We start from the raw sequence: 24,725 nt of genomic DNA on the forward strand, positions 1-24,725 counted from the left end.
TCAGGTGGTCCAAGATAGTATGAATGCAACACCTAGACAATATCTTTTTATTTTAAGCTTACAAAAATCTTAAAACCTTTTATATCTCCAACTTTTAAGTACTCCTAAATGTAGAACTAAATGTGATGGAAACATTTGCTTCTATATATTTCCCTAATGTCACGTTTTCATAATCAAAAACCCCCTTCCCCTCACCCACAAGAAGTGATGCCAGGGAGTGGAGACAGGTGGCTGGCCGGGCAGAGGACCTGGAACAGCTAGTAGGACACAGCCCGGTGGATGAGCTCTCACCTCCCTGGAAGAGGAAGGAGAGAATGCTCAGGCTGGGTTGGGTTGAGAATGGCACGAAACGACTCATATAACAACTTCAGAAGCGTTAGAAACAGTGTGTCTAGTCAGCTAGCCCCTGTGATAATGTGCTCCAGGGAGTTCAATTTCACCAAACGAAAGGAGGCCAAAGCCTCAGGTAGCACAGAAGTAGAAAATATCCCCTCAAATGCTTGTCTCCACAGGAATGTATTAAGGGCACAAAAGTGTGTCTGCCAGCAGGTTAGATACCGAATAGAAAATGACAATTCTATTTCCAAGGAGCCTACTTATAATCTAGGATGTGACAAACAAGATCGACAGCGGTCCTGGCTACAGAGGGGCTGCGGAGTGCCCTGGGAGTGGGGGCAAAAGGTATTGTTTCTTGAAATGAAGGGACCGCCCGAGGTGTGGGCAGGGGGGCAGTGGCTACGGCCAGTGGGTCTCAGGCCTGTGCTGGGAAGTCAGCCGGAGGAAGTCACAGTACCACTGTTTAGCGGGAGGAAGATGGCAGCTGAGATACTTCCAAGCAATCCCTTCTCCGTCATTTGAACTAGAGCATTGGTTCTCAACCTTATATTGTGGTAAAGCCACAACACTAGTAACAAAGACATAGAATTTCGGAGGATGAGGCCCAGAAATCAGGATTTTAAAAAGATTCCCAGATGATTCTAATGTGCAGCCAAGGTTGAGAACCACTGAACTAGAGAGATATTTGAGGGATGAAAGCACAAAATAGCTAATTACACACACTCCAAGTGGCTCCCGAGACTGAGGACTGAGGGCAATGATACCTGTTACCTATGAGTACAGAGTAATCTTTAATAGCAATAATTAATCATGAGGATTGTTTGCGCTACCGGCACTTTGCTGGGCTCTGGGCAGGTGATGAGGAGTAAGACGATGGCACGGTCCTTGTGTTGACATTCTCCCCAGGCCCAGGTGGGGAAGGTAGATAGTCAAATAGCCACACCTGAGCAAATACCCTGATTACAGACCACAGTGGTTTCTAAGGACAGAGCCAGGGCATATGTGAGCACCTATGACATGGGCTGGTGGGGTGGGGAAGGTTTCCCACTTGTAAATCATTTATAGTGATAGAATAATGTACATGAATTCTTAATCTTGAAAGTTACCTAAGTAATCTATCCACCACAGTAGATGACAGAGAGCTTTCTGTACGTATGGGGGGGGGAAAGCAGGGTGCTTTGGGTAGAGTTGCTCAGATTAGTCCTGCTAAGTAGGCCAGCCTCTAACAAGCAATGGTTATTATTGTAGTTTCCTGTTGTACATGTTGCTATGTTCTTACAAAACAAGGTTTCTTAGCTATTTCCTGCCGTGCTACCCAGCTGTGGCATGGGGGACTTTATTATTTATCAGTTTTCTCACAAATCCCCGAGGGACACCATCATTCTTAAATGCATGCCTGCTGAGAAATTTTACAAATCACAGCACACTAGAGCTCCAACAGAATGGCTACACAGGGTGGGATAAAAGTAGGTTCACATGGAAAATAACATAAGAATAGGCTGTTTACAACTGTAAAGCTACTTTTGCCACACCATGTATACTGAGAGGAATAAAACTGATTAAAAGAAGAAAAGAATATAATCTCCATACCCAACATGTTTAAAATACATTTTAAACATAATATTTAGCATATTTAATCTTTGAGACAAATTATATTTTGATAACCCTTAAACTGAAGCAATTATCAAACACTGCTATGTGAGGGTCCAGGAGCTATAACCCTATTTTCTCATAACAATAATGATAACACGTGCAGATACTAAAGAAAAGAACTGATTAAAATGAAAAGGGAGCAGCTAGTTGAAAACAAACACTTGAGTAACGGTTGTATATTTTAAGCTGTGGCCATAATAATTAAAACTGAAATTTCTTTCAAGTTAAGTTAAAATACTTTTCTATTTAGCCCCATCTTTACCCTTTAACTTTCCAAAAGAATAAGCATTATTCTAAGGAGATAAGAACTTTAGAAGTTCCTTCCAGTTGCCTATGGAATATTTTCAACGTGTTGAATTCTTAAATTTAAAACAAAGTATTTCCAAGTTCTTAAAATATTTCTTTCAAAGTTTTAAAGAGACTTGCCGCCACGAAAAGCCTGCAGCATTTAAAAACAATAACATTTATAGAATATCCCTAGGTTGTGGATTTCAAGTAATTCAACGCACCATGACCAGAAAACTAAGATCTAAATAATTTTTAGGTCCCGGGCCTACAGAATTTCTACTCTTTATCCTCCTGAGCATGCAGGCCGTCAATACAAAATCTCCATCTTCCCGTGTGTGGCTTCAACTTTCCAACGTTTAAAAAGACAAGAAACACAAGATCAAGAGAGCCCGAATGGCGAGATCTTCTTTTGGCAAAATGTGAGAATGAGGGGCTCACCTTGGCAGCATGTCAGGAAATGCCCGCACTTGGAACTTCAGCCCGTGTCGGACACCAGGCCCAGGGGTGCAGACACGGCCGGGAGACGCTGTCTACACTAGTGACCCCCACCTACGGAATGAGAGCCTCTGAGACAGGTTCCAGAAATCTGTTTTAACAAGCTCTCCAGGTGATCCTTCGTCTCGCTCAAGGGCAAGGATCTCTGGTCCCGTGGACGCCAGTGTATTACAGGACTTGGGTAGACATACAGGTGAAGGAGATTAAGTTCCTCCACACCAGAGACAAGGACACCACCTGGGGCTTGTTAGAAATGCAGAATCCCCTTCCCCAGCGTCACGGAGTCAGAATCTGAGTTTCAGTGGGAAATCATCTTCTCTCTTCTCCTGGAGGTACTGCCCTAGGCAGTCAACCCCTGTCTGTCCTGCCCTTCCTCTCAAGCAGTGGCTAGAGCCCTCTGGGCTTCTTCTCACTCTCCTCTAGGACAGTGATGGCGAACCTATGACACGCATGTCAGAGGGGACACGCGAACTCATTTTTTTGGTTGATTTTTCTTTGTTAAATGGCATTTAAATATATAAAATAAATATCAAAAATATAAATCTTTGTTTTAGGATGGTTGCAAATATCAAGAATTTCTATATGTGACACAGCACCAGAGTTAAGTTAGGGTTTTTCAAAATGCTGACACGCAGAGCTCAAAAGTTTTGCCATCACTGCTCTATGAATATCCCCACTTAGCCTACAACTTGCTTCAGCCAGGTATTGGGGTAGGAGCAGGGATGGGAGTGGGGAGTGATTTTTCAGAGCTAAGGAGCTTTAGTGCATGATCGCTGAATAAACTCAGTGTGTTATGGATTCCTGTAATATTACCATTAAAAAGAAAAGATTTCTGGAGATGCACACATTTTAAGACAACGAATGAATCCCTGCTGGTGGGATTCTACCCACAGTGAGAAAACTGGTAGAGAACATAAAGGGCTTGTGGGAGCTGTAGTTTTTGATGTGCTACAAATCAGACACGAGGCAGGCTGAGCCGACCGTGGTTTTCCACCTGGATTCTTTTCCTTTATATCGAACAAGAATTAATTGAACAAGGAGTTCACCTCCAAATAGGAGTCTAATCACCTCCACTAACCTATCACTTAGATTTGTTTCAAGTCAAATGATCCTAGGTCTCTATAAGCCCAATACTCAAGGTGTTTTAGGCTGGTAGCATTTTGTGGCTCCAGGAATCCAAGAATTAACTTACACTGCGTATACACCTGGGGATGGGGGTGACTTTGAAGGCTTAATATGCACCAGGACTTTACGGCACCCTGCAAAGTCCTGAAATTGCACACTCTTGCCTCCTCCATCCACCTAACTCCATTGCCAAATCTGGAAATCCAGGTTTCCAAATATCACAAGAATAGGATGGGGATGGTAGCAAGGAAACACGTATGTTTTTCAAAGTTTTCTAGGCAATTCTGATACACATGCCCAACTTCTCCAACTGATAAATGATCAGTTGTGTAAGTTTTATTATTGTCCATTCAGTTTTATGTATAATTCATTGGTGGCTACACTGTTATTTCTAGAAATGGCACATATCATAAAAGTACAAGTTTTATCTCATACGAAATGCTACTTTATACCTCAGTTCAATCCATGCATGATTTGATATGTACAGTTTTGAATCAAAACAGGTTCAAGCATGCAAAATAAATAGCTATACAAATGTTTAATTTTAAGAATCTCTAGAACTTAACTGGTAAATCTCTTAATCTCGTACCATTGAAAATGAAAACACAAATTAAAGAGAGCCACATTTACTAAACACTTCATCAATATTTAACATCAACAATCACTGTTGGGGTTTGGACAATCATTTGTTTTTACTAAAAAGTCACAGTAAAATTTGAAAATATGACTTTCTATGTCTGCCACTTTAACCTTGATTTAAACCTTAAACAAACCAAACCAAATCAATGTACCTCATTGGTATGAAACAAGCCTTTCTAAAGCTGAGATTGTGGCAAATTTTTACAAGATGGACCATAAAGGAGAAATCATTTTTTGTTTTTATTTATTATAGAAATAATATTTACCCATAATCCCACCACCCTAACATCTTTTCTGGGTATACTTTTCTTTATCCACCATAATAATTTTACAGTTGTAACCTGTGTATATACTCAATTTGGGGGAAAATCGCTATTTAAATCCTAATATAAAGGATTATATGTAGTCTCCCCTTTAATAAAATTGTAGTGTAAAAACTACAATATACAATATGCCCCATAATCCCCAAATACCCAAGAGCTTCCACCATCCTGACAAAATTACAACGGCCTTTCTTTCCTTCTCCACTTGAGTACATGAACTAAGATGAGGTTTACATTGGTCTGAGCTCACCATCTCATGTAAAATATAGTTGTTCTGTCTTGGTTGTTTAGCACACTGTCTTTGTGCAACCTTTATAAAATCTTAAAGTTCCATCTTAAACATCAGCACACTCCCTAAGCGGATCATCTCAACCATTCGTTTTTATTAGTCCTCTCTTTTGGAGTTTGTTTTTTTACCCAAGGGAGTTGATACAAATGGCAGAGGAAGGGAATCTGCATCTAAATGTACTACCTACACACAGGAGAAACAGAACTATAGGTGTCCCCTTAAAATGTATACACGCTTTGAATAATTATTAATTCCAATGGGTTACATCTAAAAAGAAACATCAACTGAGCTATCACTATTGAAGTGTGTATACATTTTTTGGAGACACCCCATATTTAGGAAGAGTAGGCTCTGTGATCGCAAAATACCAGCCTGGGTCTTTTAGATGTCGACTGTGTGATCTTGGGCCAATCACTTTGTCCCCTTGCACTTCAGGTTACTCTACTGTAACATGTAAAATGAGTGTGTGCATTCTATCTCTTTGGGAATATTATGATAAGAACCAGAATACAAGTAAAGCATTTTGAAATTCTCAGATGAAAGGTATGAGTTTAAAAAAATATATTTAACTTTTATTAATATTCATTAGGACAAATATAACTTATTACTAACCTCTGTATGTACTAAAACTTCTCTGCATCACTCTGGTTAAAATTATGAGTTCACCTTTCCAATACAGTATGTTTCAAGAACAGGTCTGGAGAGCATGGGGAACTGGTTTCACTTGGTGACACACTGACATCTAGTGGAGATTTATGGTGCGCTACGGGACACCACACCCCAAACAACTCGTTTTGGTGGAGCAGAGAAGCCAAAGCACCTTTTGGTCTTAATGTAAAACATCAAGAAAACATATAAACAATGTTTTTAAAACTGTATGTTTCTTGTATATATTTTTGCTTGTTCAATTAAAAACACTGGCCAATTCTCAAGACATTAAATCAAAAGTTAGGAGATGATGCAGGGGGTGGTGAAGAGCTGTTTAGTGTAGTAGTGGGAGGTCCCATAGAAACGCCCTCTGATTCAGGGTTTAAAGGAACAAGTATGTAAATATGTGTTCAGCTGCTCTTTTCTTTCTACAGTGAATGTCAGCAAGGGTGGAGGAAAGTGAGGGGAGGGGAGGTAAGGGAAGGGAAGGGAAATATGGACGAAGTTTTCTAGGTTTTTCATTACATACCCTTGAATTAAGTTCTGTACCTCCTTGTGGTTAAGAATTTTATTAAATCCAGAGGGAAGTTCCTTTAAGCAAATGTATACGTCTGCTTTTTGGCACAGCACTAAGCATTTCTCTAACCTTGCTCATTGAATACACTGCATTTACTATGGAGTAGAAATACAAAATAAAAGGCTTCTATGACCTGGAGCCTTCACAATGCCTAGCATCATCAGTAAAGTGTGGCTCTCTCTGTCTCTTCTCTGACCTTCCCAAACGCTACAGGAAATAAATGTTGAGCAGCCTTGGAAGGAAGTCAGGTTGACACCCGTATACTTTAACATGTGATTATTTAAATTAGCAACTATTCATTGGAAGATTGTCACAATCACATTTTATCTGCTACAGCACGAATTAAATTAAATGCCCCCCCCCCCCCCTTTCAGTGAAGTGAAAAGGGCTGAGTGTAAATGCTTTACTTGGTCTAACCAGCCTCCTCCCTGTTGTCTACCGAGGTTCAGCCACGGGATGGGGCCTCTTTACACCACCATTTAATGACCTCGTTATTCCAATGAACAGTAAAGGTTGAAGAGGAGGAATTTTGGAAGCTGGAATAAAGAATTTTTTTATACTGCTATTTGTTTAGCCTCAGTTTCTGGCAGATCTTTAACACCATACCTTTTCTGGAAAAAAGAAAAAGAAGAGAAAGAAAGAAAAGTGAAAAACATCTTACTACAGGACACAGGAAGACTAAAGGAAACCTCAAGGATTAGGAAATGTGTTTTTCTCTTGAGAAGAATGTGCATGAGTTGGTTCCCACCACACCCAGAATACTTCTAAGTTTTTCAACTCCTTTACCATTTCATTTACTTCTGGGAATCAGAAAAATTATCTAGAAATTATTAGGCCAGGCCAGACCAGCTCTCAAGTATAAAATCCTAGAATCCATGGCAGGTACATTGCTTGATTGTGATCAAACACCCTTAAATAATTACTCACTATTGGTAATATAATTTTAAAAAAGAAATATACTCACGTCCTTCTTGGCAGTTAATAGTAAACTTCAATCTTCAGAGCCGCAACAAAAACAAACAAAAACGACAACAAAAGAAGATGCGACACAGCCTATTAATGCACAAGGCAAAACAAAATTCTAATAGTGAAGCTTCATGCAATCCCCAAACATAGAATTATCCATACAATTTGCAAGTGTATTGTTTTGCTGCTCTAGAGTCTTTCCAGATACTTTATACTGCCCAGTGTTTTACCACCAAGTTTTTTTCCTGTCACTACATTTCTTCAGTGTTGTTCATTGTTTTTTGTTCACTTACATAATTGAGAAAATTAAGCCCAGAGGGGAAAAAATCTCTATATATAAAAGCCTAAGCGACTGGCCCGGCCGACCGGCCAGTAGCTATGATGTGCACTGACCACCAGGGGGCAGACATTCAACACAGGAGCTGCTGAACTTCGGTCACTTGGCAGCGGTGATGCACCCAGAACCAGAGAGGAGGGAGCCCAATTCTGGGGTGCGTTGCTCAAGAACCGCCCTCTCACAATCTGGGACCCCTCGTGAATACTGTACATGAGAACTTTGAAACCTTACTTTATTACAGGCTGGTGGTTAATTAAATTGTGTTGGCCTCAGAAGTCAGAAATGAAGTAATTATTAGTGTTTTACTCACAAACTATTGTGACTAATCAATGACCTCTAAGTAGATAATACAACTAAAATCTAAATGTTGTGCTCTCCATATTCATTTCTTTCATTTAGATAAAATGTCAAAATGTCAGGATATAACCCCTAGCAATTAATTTTCATATATGTGTAATATATATTTTATTTGATTTTTTTTAAAGTGGTACTTGTAAAGACTCCTAGACAGGACCCTGAATTTGAGACTAAGGTTACTATCTCTACTGTGTTAAAATTAACAGACTGCAGTGATTTTCAGAGAAGCCTTCTCTTTAGTGTGTGTGTCTTCCTAAATCATCACCCTCCCAATGCCGTTCTTCCAGGGTATGACACTACGTAGTCAACAGGAACGGAGTCTTCCAGACATGCTCCAAGTTGTAGATGCTAAAGAAGGGGCAACTTTCACTCATTTATGGATAATAAAGAGCATTATAAACTGATGAACAAAAACAGATACAGAGGCAGAGCAGCATTAAACAGACTGTCAAACTACAGCAAGAATGTTGGGGAGGGTTGGGGGGGGAGGGGAAGAGATCAACCAAAGGACTTGTATGCATGCATATAAGCATAACCAATGGACACAGCCACTGGGGGTAGGGGAGGCTGGGGAAGGTCAAGGGGAAAAACAAAAGGAGACAAATGTACTACTCGTTGTAATATTCTAAGCAATAAAAATAAATAAATAAACAAACAAATAAATAAGAAGGAGCAACTATTAAGAGATCAGTCCGTGGGGATGTTACATGAAATGAATCTAGATGTGGCCCACGTACCTGTGCACAATATCATACACGTCAGAAACAGAACGTCTGGTAACATTATAATCAATACTAATAGCCCTTACACCAGAAGCCACCAGCCTCTGTGATCATGGCTCTTGGAAATGTACAGAAAAGAGAGACAAGTCTGACTTACAGAATCCAAGGAAACTTTTTATTAATCTCTTTATCCATCCAGCATTATGAGAACAGGAAACACAATATCTTTAACCCAAGCTCAAAGGTGTAAACCTTTTCCTAATGCTTAAATGGGCTGGGTGTTTTCTCCACAGTATAGCATCCTCCCCCAAATCAACAATCATCCTCCATCAATAGAACCCACAACCAGTACAGAATAGGGGGTGCTTTTGCTGTTTCTCTTCAGAGGTCCCCCTGGAGTGTTCTACATGTGGGATTGGCATTCTATATTTAACACCCAGTGTTCCCCAAATGATCATCACAGTTATGTAAATCCTACTTTGAAAATACATGAAGAGAAAAAAAATATGCATTTCTTGGTATCCACTAAGAAGGCTCTAAAAAGCTGCAAGGCAAAAGGAATACAAAATAATTTCTAAATTTATGTGACAAAAACACAGGGCTTTAAAGATGTTCTCCACTGCAATCTCCCAGCCAGGCCTTACATAAGGAAATGCTGTCTTAGGAAGGTGCCTGAGGAGAGGTGTTAACCAGAGGAGTAAAGAGAAACTGAGAGGAGATGACTGACAGAAGACTTAAAACCTCTGCCTCTTTACACTCAGTTCAGAAACGTGAAAAGCCTCCCATTCGATCTTAACGCACCTTAACCTAACAAACAACTGCGAAGTTTTATAACCATGTTTAAATATGGTCAAGTACTTGTTAATCTCACTAGAAACATACTACTATAAAGAAAATAAAAACAAGTGGTACCATACGCCAAAATGATAACTGCTTACCAACTGATTATGTACTTGCCTGTCATATCATTTTATGGACGCTACAACACTTAATATGTAACTACAACACTTCCAAATATTCAAATCCAGCCAAAAAGTCAGAACCACACAGTTGCCCATGCATCACTGACTTATTCCGGATGGCACAGAAGGCTCGATTTCGGCACTGCCAAAGGCTCTCGGGCACAGAAGCAACGCACCACCTGTCTTGAAGCACCAAGCACATCAATTCAGATGTAAAATACTGGTGTGCCCAGCAAAGTATCTTAAGCAATCCATTTTCTGATGTTTGACACTTAACAGGGCCCGCCACAGGGTTACATGCATCAATACTTTGAACTGCTAGTAGTAAAAAAAAGAAATGATAAAAATGTCAGAGCATCAAAGAGTTGCAGCCCTAGGAGCAGAAAGCCTTGAAGAAGAGTCCGAGGATTGGGGAAGTGTTCTCAGGGAGTCACTACGGCCATTTCTCCAAGAAAACAATTTGAGTGAAAGGTGGGACTGTGGCCATTGGTAGGGAAGACTGGCATTTCCCCACAAAACAAATGCATAAAGGGGATAAACTGCATCCTGGGAACACTGATGTCCCGAAAAGCTGGACTTCACTCTGTGAACAATAGGCAACCATGCAGTCTTCTGAGCAAGGAGTGTCCTGGTAAGGAGCTCACCCTGAGAGGCCTAATGTGACCGGGATGTGAAGACTAGATGGGAGTCCCCTGTACTAAGAGGTTAACTGCAAAGGCTCCTGCGGACCAGGGATTAGCAGGGGGCTGAGTAAGACTAGGCCTGGAAAGAACAGAATCAAAATGTGATGTGCTTGCCCTGGCCAGTTTGGCTCAGTGGATAGAGCATCGGCCTGCGGACTGAAGGGTCCCAGGTTTGAGTCCGGTCAAGGGCATGTGCCTTGGTTTTGGGCACATCCCCAGTAGGTCTATAAAAAAAATCAATAAAATGTATTTTTTAAAAAATGTGATGTGCTTCAGGAATAAGGGAAAAAGTCAGCAACAGCAGGCTGTGTACATGTGAGACATTCTAAAGAACACTGTTACGATTAACTTCTGTAAAAAGAGCCCTACCCTATTTTTTATGTTCAGATAATAAATACGCAATAATCACAGCAAAGGGATTGTTCAGGAAGACTCAATCAGGAGGGAAAAAGTTGACTTCTAAGTGTTCGTTAATTCTTGACTAAGCAAAATTAAGTGGTTGAGCCAGCTATGGTTCTGCATCTGTCTCTGACTCGACTTTCAGAGAAGGTAAGCTAAGATAATACCCCATTTCTTATGTATGAACCTTGGGAAGCAGGAAGTCAAGGCAGTAGCAGCGGAAATGGAAACACAACAGAAGGCATGAGCCCTGGTCATGAGCTCACTGCCCCATGGGTTCTCTGTGATTAAAACCTGCTCTTCAAATTCCCTGCTTCTTGAGAAAGGTGCAGCCCAGAGAACAGAAGGCCTGGAATCGGGAGGGTCTTACCATATGACTAGGGGGAGAAGTCAGTGGGTAACAGGAGTTGGAGTCACTGTCCTCTGACCACCATATTCACAAAGCAGGCCTGGGGTAAAGAAGGCTCAATTTTCCAGAATCATCTAAAATGGTCAAGAATGGATTCTGAGAAGCCATTCTCCCCTATCCAACAGAGAGAAGTCACCTGCCATGCCATCTACTGCGGCGTTCTCGAAGTCCTCTGTACTTACCTGAGGCCTCTCTTTTCCTGACTAGACTATGATGAGCAATTTGGGAAACATTAGTTTCTTCTCTTTCCAAGATTTAAAGAAAACATAAGTTTTATAAATATTTCAATTCCTTTAAATTTGGTGACAAGGTAGATTCTTCAATGACAAAAGGAAAACAATCACTCAAAGGAAAGAAAACATTAAGGTGCTTAAGATTCAAACCCACTAATGACTGCTAACCACACCTGATGAAAAAGAGACATTCCAGATGCCATGGGAATTTTACCTACAGTGGGGCCTTGACTGACGAGTGTCCCGACGAACGAGTTTTTCGAGATAATGATCCGTTTCTCTGCCGATTTTTTGCTTTGAGTTGCAAGCTAAAATTCGGGTTACGAGCCAGCTTCAGATACCCCACCGCTAGTTGGTGCAGCGAACGTCACAGTGAACACCACATCAGCCCAGCATCACGTGTCTCACTCATTCACAATTGATTTGACATACGAGTAATTTGAGTTACGAGTCCGTCACAGAATGAATTAAACTTGTAAGCCAAGGCCCCACTGTACTTGTTCCTCATTAACATGCAACTGAAACTAAAGGCCCATCTTGATAGACAATTCACTTATTCATTTATTCTCTCAACAACAAATGACCACTCCACTGTGTGGAGTCAACCAGACAAGTGAGCTCTGGTGCCCACACCCTCACTTCCAGCCAATAACCACTTCCTTTTCTATAAGTAGAAGCAACAAGAGAGCTTCCTATGATGGCCTCTACCCACCATCCTGGACCTATCCCCTTGTCCTCTGCCTGTTCTTCTGCACCTATGGATGGGATGAGATGTCTGAGCGTACATAGAATTCAACAATCTGGATACTGTGTTTCCCAGAGTTCCTGCCTAGTCAGAAAATGCAGAGAACTTTGGAAACACCCTCAGCAAATGGTGCAGCAGATGATTTTCCCTAGGACAGTGCCTCTCTGTCCTACATCATTTACCCTCTCACGTCAACACACCCCAGCTGACTTAGGAAATACCCTTGTGACAATGAGTGAGAAGTTGCTGAAATTACACTTCAGGAGCCTTTACGCAGTCACCTTTCAATTGTACCTATTGGTTCAAGAAAACATGTGGCAATAAAGAAAAAGTGGCCCCCTTGCTTCTTTATCCTATTCTATTTCCCTTTCCCATAAAAGCTAGAAGTGGGGAAGAAAAATGAAGAGACTTGGACATTATCTCAATAACCAACTTTCAGCACTCAAGGGGTGCCCCTTACTGTATAGTATACACGTTCCTTTACCCTAAAATACTTCTCTTAAATTTTTTAAGGGCCATCACTTTTCATTGTTCTTGTTAGATTTCCCTAAAAGAATATGGTAAGCAGATACATACATTCCTTTGTACCCTTTTCTCTTTTTAACAGAAAAGGGAATTTGGAGAAATAGATCAATTTGGAAGATAGTAATGACAATGGGAAATTATGTTAATTTTGTAAGACAAAAGGCATTTTGGTATATTTAAGGACTTCTAAAATTACCCAATTAAATCACTCTCCATTTTAAACAAGTAAACATTAAAGATGGAACTAAACCACTGCTACTTCTATTTGAAGTTAACAGGAATATATCCAGCACGCAGCACTGAACCAGGATGATGGGGAATTAAAGAAGACATGACTGACATGCTGAACATGGTCTCTGAATAACCTTATGCAGAAGGCTCATGGCCATGATATAACTCATTCATTCAGCAAACATATATCTTATTAGATGTTGGGCTGACATAGAGATAAGGAGTACAGAGATTATCTCCAAAAATTCACTGTCCAGAAATATGTTTAAGGTGTCAAACTAAATATAATGACAAACTACTAAGAGTAGTTTGAAGGACAGAGAGTAATTATTTTAAAAGCATCAAATAGTATTAAGTATTCTAAGAAAGAGCAATATGTAAATTAACCGTCACTCCATGACAAAGATGGCAGCACCCATAGTGGCTGGGGCGGGACGCTGGCGGCATCAACCTGACAATGTGAGCCCAGCGTCCGCACCCCGGCCGCGCAGAGGGAGGGGAGGGGAGGCCTCAGGCCGGAGGCCAGGGCGAGGGACGCTGGTGTCGTTGCAGGCTGGGCTAAGGGACGCCCCCCGCCCACCCATGCACAAATTTTGTGCACTGGGCCTCTAGTGTTTAATATCATGTAGATTGGGTAAAACTTAGAAAATCATTCAACTAATGTTTTCATAGTTAAATCAATGGGGACATCTGTTAAATTTCTCATTCAACAGAAAATGGATACACATTAGCAAAGATGTGGTCTTTGGTGCTAAGAAGAGGGAAAAACCTATCTGCACAAGAAATAATAAATTAAGGATGTGTACATCATAGTGCCTGAAAGGGCCTTCAATTAGCAAACACTTAAAATTTGCACAATAAACTTACAATGGAGGTCAGTTAAGGGGTCAAATAGCATAATCACCCTCCACACACACCCTCAGAAGGAAAAAAGAAAAAAGAATTTCTACTTCTTGGGGACTTGAGCCTCACTGAATTTCAGCAAGGTAACCTACAGATAGGGAAGATTTAAACACACCCAGGGCTCTGCTGCCTACGCAGTCAAATCACTGGTTCTCGTGTAATTAAATTAACAACACTGTTCACATGCCCCTGTGCCTGATTCTGGCTAATGTTGCCTTTTTGTTTTGTTTATTTTCAAACTTAGCTTCTTATGTTTGGTCTTACTAAAAAACTATTATCATTTAAATATCACCTTCGGCTTCTAGTCACATGAGTTACTGAAACCCCAAGGTACTGAGAACACAGGAGGTGGGCAAAGTAAAACAAGAGAGATACTGCTAGAAATCCAGGATACTCCTTCAGAGAAATGCTTATGAGTTCCATAGCCAGGGAGAAAAGGAGAAAAGTGAGCCCAGGTGCGACCCTATGCACCCGCTGTAGAGGATCACTCCTTGTTGCGAATTAACAAGACCGATTCTACCTGACAAGGCTTTACCACCACCTAACACTGTTGACAGTGCAGTTTATAAACCAGTTCCAGAAATTCACTTAATAACCATTTTGAAAGAACTATCAGTGCGCTGGAGAAACATTCTATCAAACATTCTAGTACACATTTAAATCATTGAAGAACTCTACCCCCTAAGAGTTGACAAACTGGTTACAAAAAATGATGTTTCAAGTAGTGCCTACCTACTAAAATTTAATTATGAATTATTTTTTATTTGGGTTTTACTTGAAAAAACTTTAGACATGCAACTATGGATTCATTTATATATTCTATTTATCTAAAATAAGGAACACTAATGAAAATATATGTGGATAATGTAATTATTGTAGAATTAGCCCAGTCTTTTAAGATAATTTTCAATGGTTTTATAAAAATAGTTTCATAATATGCCATAATTCTTTCCAAAGACCACAATTTAAGGCCAACTGAAACTGTGTTCGTGTACTATATTAACATGATTATAATGCAGGTTAACATCTGAAATCTATGTGACTGAAATTGCCTTAAATTTTACAACACAGTCATTCTTATGTTGTTACTAGAGGCCTGGTGCACGGATTCGTGCACCGGTGGGGTTCCTCGGCTTGGCCTGCGGGAATCGGGCTGAAACCAGCTCTCTGACATCCCCTGAGGGGTCCCAGATTGAAAGAGGGAGGTTCTCAGGTGACGCACCCCGGAATTAGGTTCCCTCCTCTTTGGTTCCAGGTGTGATACCCGAGAACCGCAGCTGCCAAGTCACTGCAGCTTGGCAGCTCCTGCATTGAGCATCTGCCCCCTGGTGGCCATTGCGTGTCATAGCTACTGGTCGGAGTGTCTGCCCCCTGGTGGACATTGAGCATCATAGCTACTGGTCGGATAGTCACTTAGGCTTTTATTTATATACATAAGAATACACTTGGGCAAGTTAGTGGACTCAGTTCAAGTAACAACACCTCAACATTATTATTAGAAAGAGTAGCATATACATTGGTCAACTCACAATTTTAACCCTGTGATTACTTAAGATTTCTTAGCCAAACAAAATAAGAAAGCAATGTTTAGATAAATAATACATCTTGTTATTGTGAAAAAGGTAGATTTCCTGGTGTCATGTGATGTATGGTTAAATAGATTTAAAGTAACATCATTTTTCTTTTTTCAAATTAAAAATAAGTTAATCAATGTTAAAAGTATGTCTATGACCAATGTATGTCTAAGGCAGAAGCTAAATAAACATACCTCATATTCATTGGAAACTATCAAGTCTTATTTTGCAAGGTCCCATTTGAGACTTTAAAAATAGACTTTTATTAAAACAAGGATTTACTAAAATAGAAAACTGTTACCTTATCTTACTGAAAAATTGTCATAGGTTATCAATAATCTATGTATATCTATCTGTCTTTGCAGATATACATATTCAATATTAACTATGATATTATAACAAAAACTCTTAGCCTAGTTGTAAAGAATAGGGGCTATATCTGCACATCATATTGGCTGTATAATCTGGGACAATAAGTTATTTAGCCCATTTGTAGTTTCACTGTCAACTGAGGATCATGTGTCTCCTCTCCTAAAGCTCTTTAGGGGACATTAAATGAGCTAGGGCCCTTCCCTAACTAAGCGGTACTTGGCACAGCTGTACCTGAGGGCATCCTATATAATAAAAGCCTAATATGCAAAGTATCAGACCGTTCATTTGACCGGTCGCTATGATGCACACTGACCACCAGGGGGCAGATGCTCTGACCGATCAGGACTAGGCGAGACAGCCCCAATAGGGATTGGACGAGACAGGCCAGACACACCCGGGAGCCCTCCTATAGTCCCTCCCCAGCTCTGATTGGCCCCAATCGGGACTGGGCCGAACATGCCCTGGAGCCCTCCTGTGGTCCCTCCCCTGCTGGCCCATCTCCTGTGGTCCCTTCCCCAGCCTCTAAAACATTTCTTCTAATTAATTTCCTTTCAATGTGCACAAATCCATGCACCGGACCTCTAGTATGATCATAATTAGAACACTCTAGGCTCAATGAGATGCATGGTGCCATGACCATCCTTGAATACTTACAAAGTTACATTTGGACTTTAACTTGTAAAATTTGCTCTTAATGGAAAAGAAAAAGTCTAGATTTTGAAATATTACAATTTATATCTAGAGCAAAGTTTCAAGGGGAAAAAAGCCCTTATTTATAGTGTACATGGATGAATACCTATGTAACAGGGAAGTGGATTTATAGTTTTTCAAAAGTAGAGATTTTTAAAAATTTCATAATTTTAAGGGAACCTCATAGTAAACCAATGAATGGTTTTTATTTCAGTCCATTTAAAGCTGTAGCCTGTTCCCTGAAAGAGAGAGCAGAACAAGCATAACAAATTTTATAAGGTTAGAATTACCTTTGAGGGTTAACAGAGACTATGGAAATATTCAAATTCAACTCTTTTATTTCAAATGAATAAACTGAAACTCAAAGAAGTTTAAGTATCTTATTTCAAGGCTCCCAACGTAGTTTGTGCAAGAGCCACAAATACTTCTAAGGAACCAATTCCCCCACTCTGCCCGGTGAGTAGAGACACAGCCCACAAGTAAGCAAACTAGGGTGGTGATAGTCAGTCAGGTGATAGCAAATGAAGGAAGTCCAATGACAGCACCCCCGACATCCTAATACTCAGTACGACGACGGCTTTTCTAACACTAAGAGAGAAATGTAATACTTCAGGGTGTAGAATGGACAATACTGGGAGTGGGGAAAACCACTTCCAAGAGCTGACCTACACAGAAAGCCTTGCAGTTTATAGGAAAGGACCCCACTTTCATCACATTGACTTGGACTCCATTATAGATTATTGGTCACCACTTAGTACAGTCAAAGCTTAGAGGTTTTCATAGGCCTACGCCTGAATTCTTCAAAATACTACCTTTTTGTTTGGCATTCCTTTGTAATATGGGGAGATTTTTTAAGGGAACAGTTTAAGTGAAAAGTAGACATACAAATAATTTTATTTTTACCCTAATTTAATACTTCTATTGACACTCAAGTTAATAGGAGATCACTATTCTTAGTGAGGGGATATGAAACTATAAATGTCTTGCTATATATTTTATGCTAATAATTCCACTCGATAAATTTTGAGATGGTATTCTATTTCCATATTTAGGACTGGAGAAGACACTTGCCTCATATTCCACAACTTTGGTTCTATGACCAGAGAATTACCTCAGAAATGATCCGTCATAGGGAAAAAGTAGCACATTTATACTGTTTGCCATATCTAAATACTGCAAAGTAATACTAACTTCTTTAAGAAATCTAATATTTAACAGTTGTAACTAGAAAGAAGGAATTTATATAACCTGGGAAACCTTTAAAATTTGGTATGTTTGCAATTGAGAAATAAAGCCAAATCTGCACACCAATCCAGAGTTCTCATCTACTTTCAGGCAGAAAAAGGTTTGTGTTCAACTCTGCCTCTGGCTACAACTGCTGGCCAAGTGCCACAGTAAGAGTGGTAATGCACATAATTCACCATAAACATTCAAGAGCAAGGTTAGAAGCAAAATTTAAAAAGTGCACCAAGACGTACAACAGTAACCAGATGTGTCATTTGACAATATTTTCCAATGGTGAACAGATATCACCAATCTGGAAAAGAAATGTTCCATAAGACAATATCAGATTCCTGAGTGAGCCAGAATTTCATTTTATTTTTATCTCAAATATCATATCAAAATAAAGTTTTATATATTTTTGAGACCAAAGGATTTAAAATCCAATTTTCCACCCTGGCCGGTTTGGCTCGATGGTTAAAGCATCTCAGGTTCAATTCCCAGTCAAGGGCACATACCTCAGTTGCAGGTTCTATCCCCAGCCCATTGGAGGCACCTACAAGAGGCAATCAATCCATGTGTCTCTCCTACCTTGCATGTTTCTCTCTCTCTCTTTCTCTCTCTCCCCCCCCCCTTCTCCCCCTTCAACCCCCCACTAAGTCTCTCTAAAAATCAATGGGAAAAATATCTCTGGGGTGAAAAATAAAAAACAAAAAATAAAATCCAGTTTTCCATATTTAAGTTCATTATATTCTCTCAGTAGGACTTAAAGGAAAAAAAAAAACTATACACATTTAATAAGATTCCACATGTTTTCTATTTAATAATTTCTTTATTTGTACTGGTCTTTAGTAGTCATCTTCATATCTGCAATTTTATTTCATCAACAATCATCTCAGACACACCTTCTAACAAGACTGACTTAAAATAGTACGACAGGAAGCTATGCCTTCAGGAGCATGTTTATTGTGTTTGAGATGATACATCAGGTGCTCTCTGAGCTACAAAGGGTAAAAGGAAATCCTCTCATTACAAACTGACAAAGGTAAAAGGTAAAACATTTTTCACAACAGCATTAACCACATACTCAGAAATAGATCTGGGTTTAATACAAATGACATAATTCCTAGTCATCTACAGCTACTTTTATAACTTCATACAGATAATGAATTAGGCTAAAATGCACTATAATATTTGGTAGACTTCAGGACCAGTATCCTTAGTACATCACAAAATACATTTTGATATCCCAAAGAAGCAAGACTTGCAAGTAGGCATTTTAAACATAACTAATCTACAGCTACAAAGTTCTACCCTTGATAGCATTTACCTTTTTGGGGAGTCTCCCAGTCTCCAAAGGATAAAAGCAGAGAGTAGAATCAGTATAACATATACACAGAAGTCCGTATTGTAAAGGCTATAAAGATTTGCAGCACAGTGAGAAGATGCCTTCTGCGCCTTCACACTGCATACAAATTATGTGAATTATGTTGCGTATCTCTTGGTCCACTGTCTGGCTATCCTGTCATGTTCTGCTCTGTTGGTCAAATACTGAGTGGCTATGCTTCCAACCAGAGGATCCGCTGGAAGAGTAGAAGAATAAAAAATATTAGATATCTAAAAGGTACAGTTTTAACACTCTATTAAACTGAAATGCTGATTTTTAGCAGCATCTTAATATTAATATTCAATTTAGCTAAAGGCCCTGTAACTAAAAAATGAGTGTTAATAAGTATGATTTTTATAAAAGGGGTATACTTTTAATATACAAAAACTGTTTCTTATTCTTGGCATTTTATTAAATAATCAAAGTGTGCTGCTCTGGCCGGTGTGTTTGGTGGTGTCAGCCTGCACATGGAAGGGTTCCAGGTTGGATTCCCAGTCAAAGGCACATACCTGGGTTGCAGGTTCATCCTCAGCCCTGGTCAGGGCACATGTGGGAGGCAATCAATCAATCAATGTGTCTCTCTCACATCGATGTGTGTGTTTCTTTCTCTTTCTCTCTCCCTTCTCTCTTTCTCTTTCTCTCTCTCTCTCTCTCTCTCTCTCTCTCTCTCTTCCCCTCTCTCCCCCCCTCCCTCCCACTGCTCTCTCTAAATATCAATGGAAAAAATATCCCCAAGTGAGGATTAAAAATGCAATACTATTCAGAATAAAATGTTTTCTTCATTCTACATAATAGTATGACTCAAATATCCTTATCTCCAATTGAAAACTTACCATTCTGATTTATATAGAATTCTGAACTGGAAATTGAATCTGAGAAATAAACCTCCATTACTCAGTTTTTTCCCGTGGCAAGTGATTGTTACCTGTTTACAGCATTTCTACCCAGAGATATACATGTGTACAAGCATGTAGAATATATTGTTATGCATATGTGTTTTTTCCCCAATGTCTTACTTTTTTACTTACTATATCTTAGAAAGCTTTCCCTATCAGTTCATAAAGAGCTGTCTCATTCTTTTTAATAGGTAGATCCTCTATTAATGGACATTCAGGTGGTTTCCAATCTTTTGCTGTAATAAATGATGTTATAATTATCTGTCTATCTATCTATCTATCTATCTATCATATATGTATAACTGTTGGGCAAAGATAATAGTAATAGACTTTGGTGATTAGTCAAATGTTTAGAAAAAATAAGTCAACTTCTTTTAAAAACTGACCCCTCAGTAAGATAACATACAAAATCCTTGGCTTAAACATTTTTTTCAATTCAGTACCTCAGTTAATGATCACATGTGGCAGTTATGCGTTTCTTTTAAATGTTATCAATTATGTACTAATGACTTTAACCTCTAAGTTTATATAATCACAATCTAATCCAACAATCTCATCAGCTATAGTTTTTTAATATTCTTCACTCTTACTACATCTAATACAATGAACTAAAATCCAAAAAGGAATAGAAAACAAGAAGTTCTTCATTACTAAGTCGTTGCTTTAATGCACATGGAGGCATAGAAGAAGAAAAGGAGGCACTGGAGTTAGAGACACCACTTTACTGCTGTCAAAGTGGTCTGTACAGGTACACACCTCAGAAAACAGAGTCCATCAATGAGAAGGAGAAAATAAGTATAGGCTAGTAGTCCATTAACAAACCACAGAAAGCTATTGTGAAACTTCTGGTCTATTCTAATTGAAATGGCATTGATAATTTCCTTGCAAAATGTTTTACACTGACTTTCCACCAATAGTGCTAACTTTCCAAATCTACATTTAAGCTACCAGGAAAATGCACTGGTGTCCACAACCTCATCGTATGTGGTAATAAATATGTGCTTACCAGGGTTGCAGTCTGTCAAAAGAGAACAAATCGACAGCAAAACCTTTGAAATAGTCAAAGCGGGACTCCAGTTGTCTTTAAGGATGTCCAGGCAGATGACTCCCTGACTGTTGATGTTGCAGTGATAGATCCTGGTGCGGAAAGTAACCTAAGGCAGTCACATTAAAGACAGGAAGAAAATGAAATGCCTTCTTACCAACTAAGACTCTCACCAGCAAAAATGAAGAGTAACATATCATATGATACTAAATAACAAATAATTTAACTATAGAGCTAATAGAATACTGGGTTTAAGTACTAACAAAATCAAATGGTTTTATTTAATTTGGTTAAAAAATGTTCTGGTTTTTACCCAGTATAGCAAGAACTATATTGATTTTCAACCAAAGTGAGTAGCTGATTTGATTAGTTTAATCAAAATGAATGATACAGCAATTCTATGTATGTATGTGTGTGCACACCATACACACAAGCATGAGTGCACATAATACCTGTTTAAAGACAGAAGGGAAAACAAAAATGTGTTGATGCCAAAGGTAAGAGGAACTGGTAAAGAAATTTTCAAGCATAAAGTGAAAAGTTATATTAGTTTGTTAGTAGAAAATATCAGTATCAACTCAGCTAATTTCTTGCCATGTGTCAGAAAATAATGAAGAATTTAGATGAGATTGGTTACATCACCAACCTACTTCCCACCCTTTTATTTCCACAACTGGTTCACTGTCTTGTTAGATAATTACGTTAAAACAAGCAAGGTCTTAAGCTACTGAATAAAGAAAGTGTATCTCCAGATGTGTGAAAAAAGAGGATAAATCCTAGGAACAAATACTGTCAAGTTTCAAAACAATCCCTAACACTGAGTAGTTAATCTTCATTTGGAGTTAGAGAAGAAAAAAAAAGGACAGTTTTTGATCCCTTAGAACTAGCAGTGTACTGTGATATCCCAAGTGGAGTGTGGGAAGAAAATATTACAGTCCTCAAATGTGTATTTCTGATAAGGATACAAAATTAAAGACAAAAACATTAAAGGTAACAGGGAAGGAACTACTGGTCTTGCAGGGGTCAGGAAGGGGACCATGCACCTCTAGAATTGCTCTAATTTAGTTACACAGAGCTCTTAAAATGTGGCTAGTTGTATTGAAAAGGGATAAGAATGTAAATTACACACCACATTTCAAAGACTCAATACCAAAAAGAGATTGTAAAATTCCCTCTTATATTGGTTACATGCTTGAAATGACAATATTTTGGATATACTGGGTTACATAAAATATATTATTAAAATTAACTCAGTTTCTATTCTTTTAATGTAGCTACTAGAAAATTTAAAATTACATGTGTAGTTTGCATTATATTTATATTAGACAGTTCTACTATATAATACAGGAATAATACATGTTCAGATTATTGACAGCTGACTATGTATGGTTTACAAACACAATACAATTAATATTTTGAATTGGTTTAGCTATTAACAGAGTGAACAAAAGAATTAAATTATTATTCTTCAAGATGCTCAACACCTTCTCTGAACTTCAAAAAGAATCAGTATTGTAGAAAAATAATTGTACCTAACACTAAGATAACAGCAGAAGTCTTATTTCTTTTCACTTGTCCACCTAGAGATCTGAATGCTTCATAATACTGTATATGATACCTTAGGCAAAAGGAATTAATCAACATTAAAGGGTTAGAAAATTAAAATGAGACCAGCAAAAATATTCACATGCTAACTTAATTTAAAAAAACGTATTAACCAAAACAATTATGATAAATCACATATAGGAAACTGCAGTTTGAAACCTTTATTTCAGTCAATTTCTATTTTCCATTAAAGATACTAAAAAGTCTTTTTCTTCAACAGATTTCCACGCACGTACAAAGATTATTTTGAAAAATATAAATCTTGCATATTTTTTGCTAGTTTTCTATCATGTTAAAACCACTTTTCCGATATGCAAAATGAGGCATGTAAAAATAAGTATCACTATACAGTCATGAGCTGTTTTGCTAAAGTTTTGTTTTCTATAATACAGAAAATCACTGAATGCAATTGAACAGTTGGTGACATGCTGTCCTTTAACATGTCATTTGAATATGAATAAAATTTGTGTTATTATTAACATGAGGGTCTTATGCCTTTACTTGATTGATCTAGCAAGACATACTCTAACTGAGAGCATTAAAGCAATCATTTAAAGATCTTAAATTCTGATGGGACCAAAGAAAAAAGTACTCAAAAAACTGATAGCCACATTTGAGAGCCAATACCTCGAGGGGCTAGGAAACCTTGGTATCTGCAATTTAAGGTAAATAGCACTAGGAGGAAATATTCTTACCTTATTAGATAATATACTTTCTGGGTTTTATCGCTTTCTTTTCTTTTCCAGGCATTAAACTGCTACATATATTTTACACAGCTTTGAGAACAAAGTGAACTATGTTGAAAAGGAAAATGTTTTACTACAGTTAAGGGCTTGATAGCACAGGTTTCCCTAGCATGTCAGAAATCTCTGAAATGAAATAATTATGCTCAGACTTAATATTGGTGGTTTTTACCAGCTGGCCTGACCATTTTATTTTATTTTATAATGAGAAGTCAGAGGAGTAATCTATTTAAGTAATGGTTACGTTTAAGACTTGACAAATAATTGCCAATCGTTACAAGGCACAATTCAACCCTTCTCTGTTATCATCTAATTCATATTCAGAGACAACAAGGAGGCATTAAGTCACCCAGCCACACTCATTCCCATTACTACATGCTACCAACAGAGGGCACAACATACGTTTACTAAATAGTATTAGTTTCCCTCTTCTTTGCCAAAGTTTTCTAGATTTTGCTCATCTATAAAGATAAGGTATTTCGCACAAAATTCAAGTTAGATAACCCTAATTTCTAGAAGCTGTTAAACAGGTTTACTTTGAATCCTAGTATGTTTCTAAGGAAGGTTCATAGGGTATTTTCCCTCATATCAAAAATCCATCTGCTTTTCTGATGTGCACATGGTATACTTTTATTTATAGTTAACAAACCCGAGAAAACCAAGATGGCGGCATAGGTAAACACCGGAAATTGCTGCCTCGCACAACCACTTCAAAAATACAACTAAAAGACAAAACGGACATCATCCAGAACCACAGGAAGGCTGGCTGAGTGGAAATTCTACAACTAGAAGGAAAGAGAAAAGCACACTGAGACTCAGAGGAGGTGCGGAAGTAAAGTGCAGAGGTACGGAGGCGCATGTGGAAAGGGCTGGCAACTGAGGACGTGGTTGTCTTTTTCAATCAGGAGAGAGTATCAAGCTCCTGACTGCTCTGAACTCCAGTTCCGGGCGAAGTCTCTGAGGGACATATGGGGAGAAATTGGACTGTCTGGCATCAGTCGGAACTCGAGGGCGGCTTTCTCTCAGAGGTGCTTGCAGCGATCACCGGGACACTGAGACCAAGGACCTCTTAGGGCAGGACTGAGGATCAGCCATAGCTGTTTGACTCTGCCCTGTTGATTCCCTGACACTCTGCCTCGAGCTGAGCGCAGAGGCTTTTGCATATGAATGGTCTGGCCCTTTACAATCTAAAATTACCTAACAAACTGCAGCTGGGTCACAGAGATCCAGAACATCCAAAAGAAGGCCCAAGGTCCCACAGCAGCTTGCACTGCTTCACAGCTGGGCCTCATCTGGGCACCTCCAAACCATAAACAAAAAAGAGGAATCTGCAGATCTCTCCAAAGC

General features: G+C 38.9%; 1 protein-coding gene across 2 annotated transcripts in view; it reads right to left on the bottom strand.

Annotated features, from left to right (window-relative positions):
* Window positions 1-18,646: 18,646 nt before the first annotated feature.
* UBE2E3 (ubiquitin conjugating enzyme E2E 3) overlaps window positions 18,647-24,725 on the bottom strand; it is an 86,652-nt gene continuing 80,573 nt past the window's right edge. The window contains exons 4-6 of one of the 2 annotated variants that reach the window (XR_001513331.1): window positions 20,992-21,139; window positions 19,033-19,285; window positions 18,647-18,703 (exon numbers count right to left, since the gene is read on the bottom strand). Coding sequence is in view for 1 of the 2 variants with exons in the window: in XM_006760558.2 (XP_006760621.1) it covers window positions 19,188-19,285; window positions 20,992-21,139 (246 nt within the window). In the remaining variant the exon portion in view is untranslated. Of the gene's footprint in view, window positions 19,286-20,991; window positions 21,140-24,725 lie in introns of both variants that reach the window. The other variant, XM_006760558.2, reaches the window with a different exon arrangement.

The sequence above is a fragment of the Myotis davidii genome, unplaced genomic scaffold (assembly GCF_000327345.1).
Source record: "Myotis davidii unplaced genomic scaffold, ASM32734v1 scaffold370, whole genome shotgun sequence".
In the NCBI taxonomy this organism is placed as follows: domain Eukaryota; kingdom Metazoa; phylum Chordata; class Mammalia; order Chiroptera; family Vespertilionidae; genus Myotis; species Myotis davidii.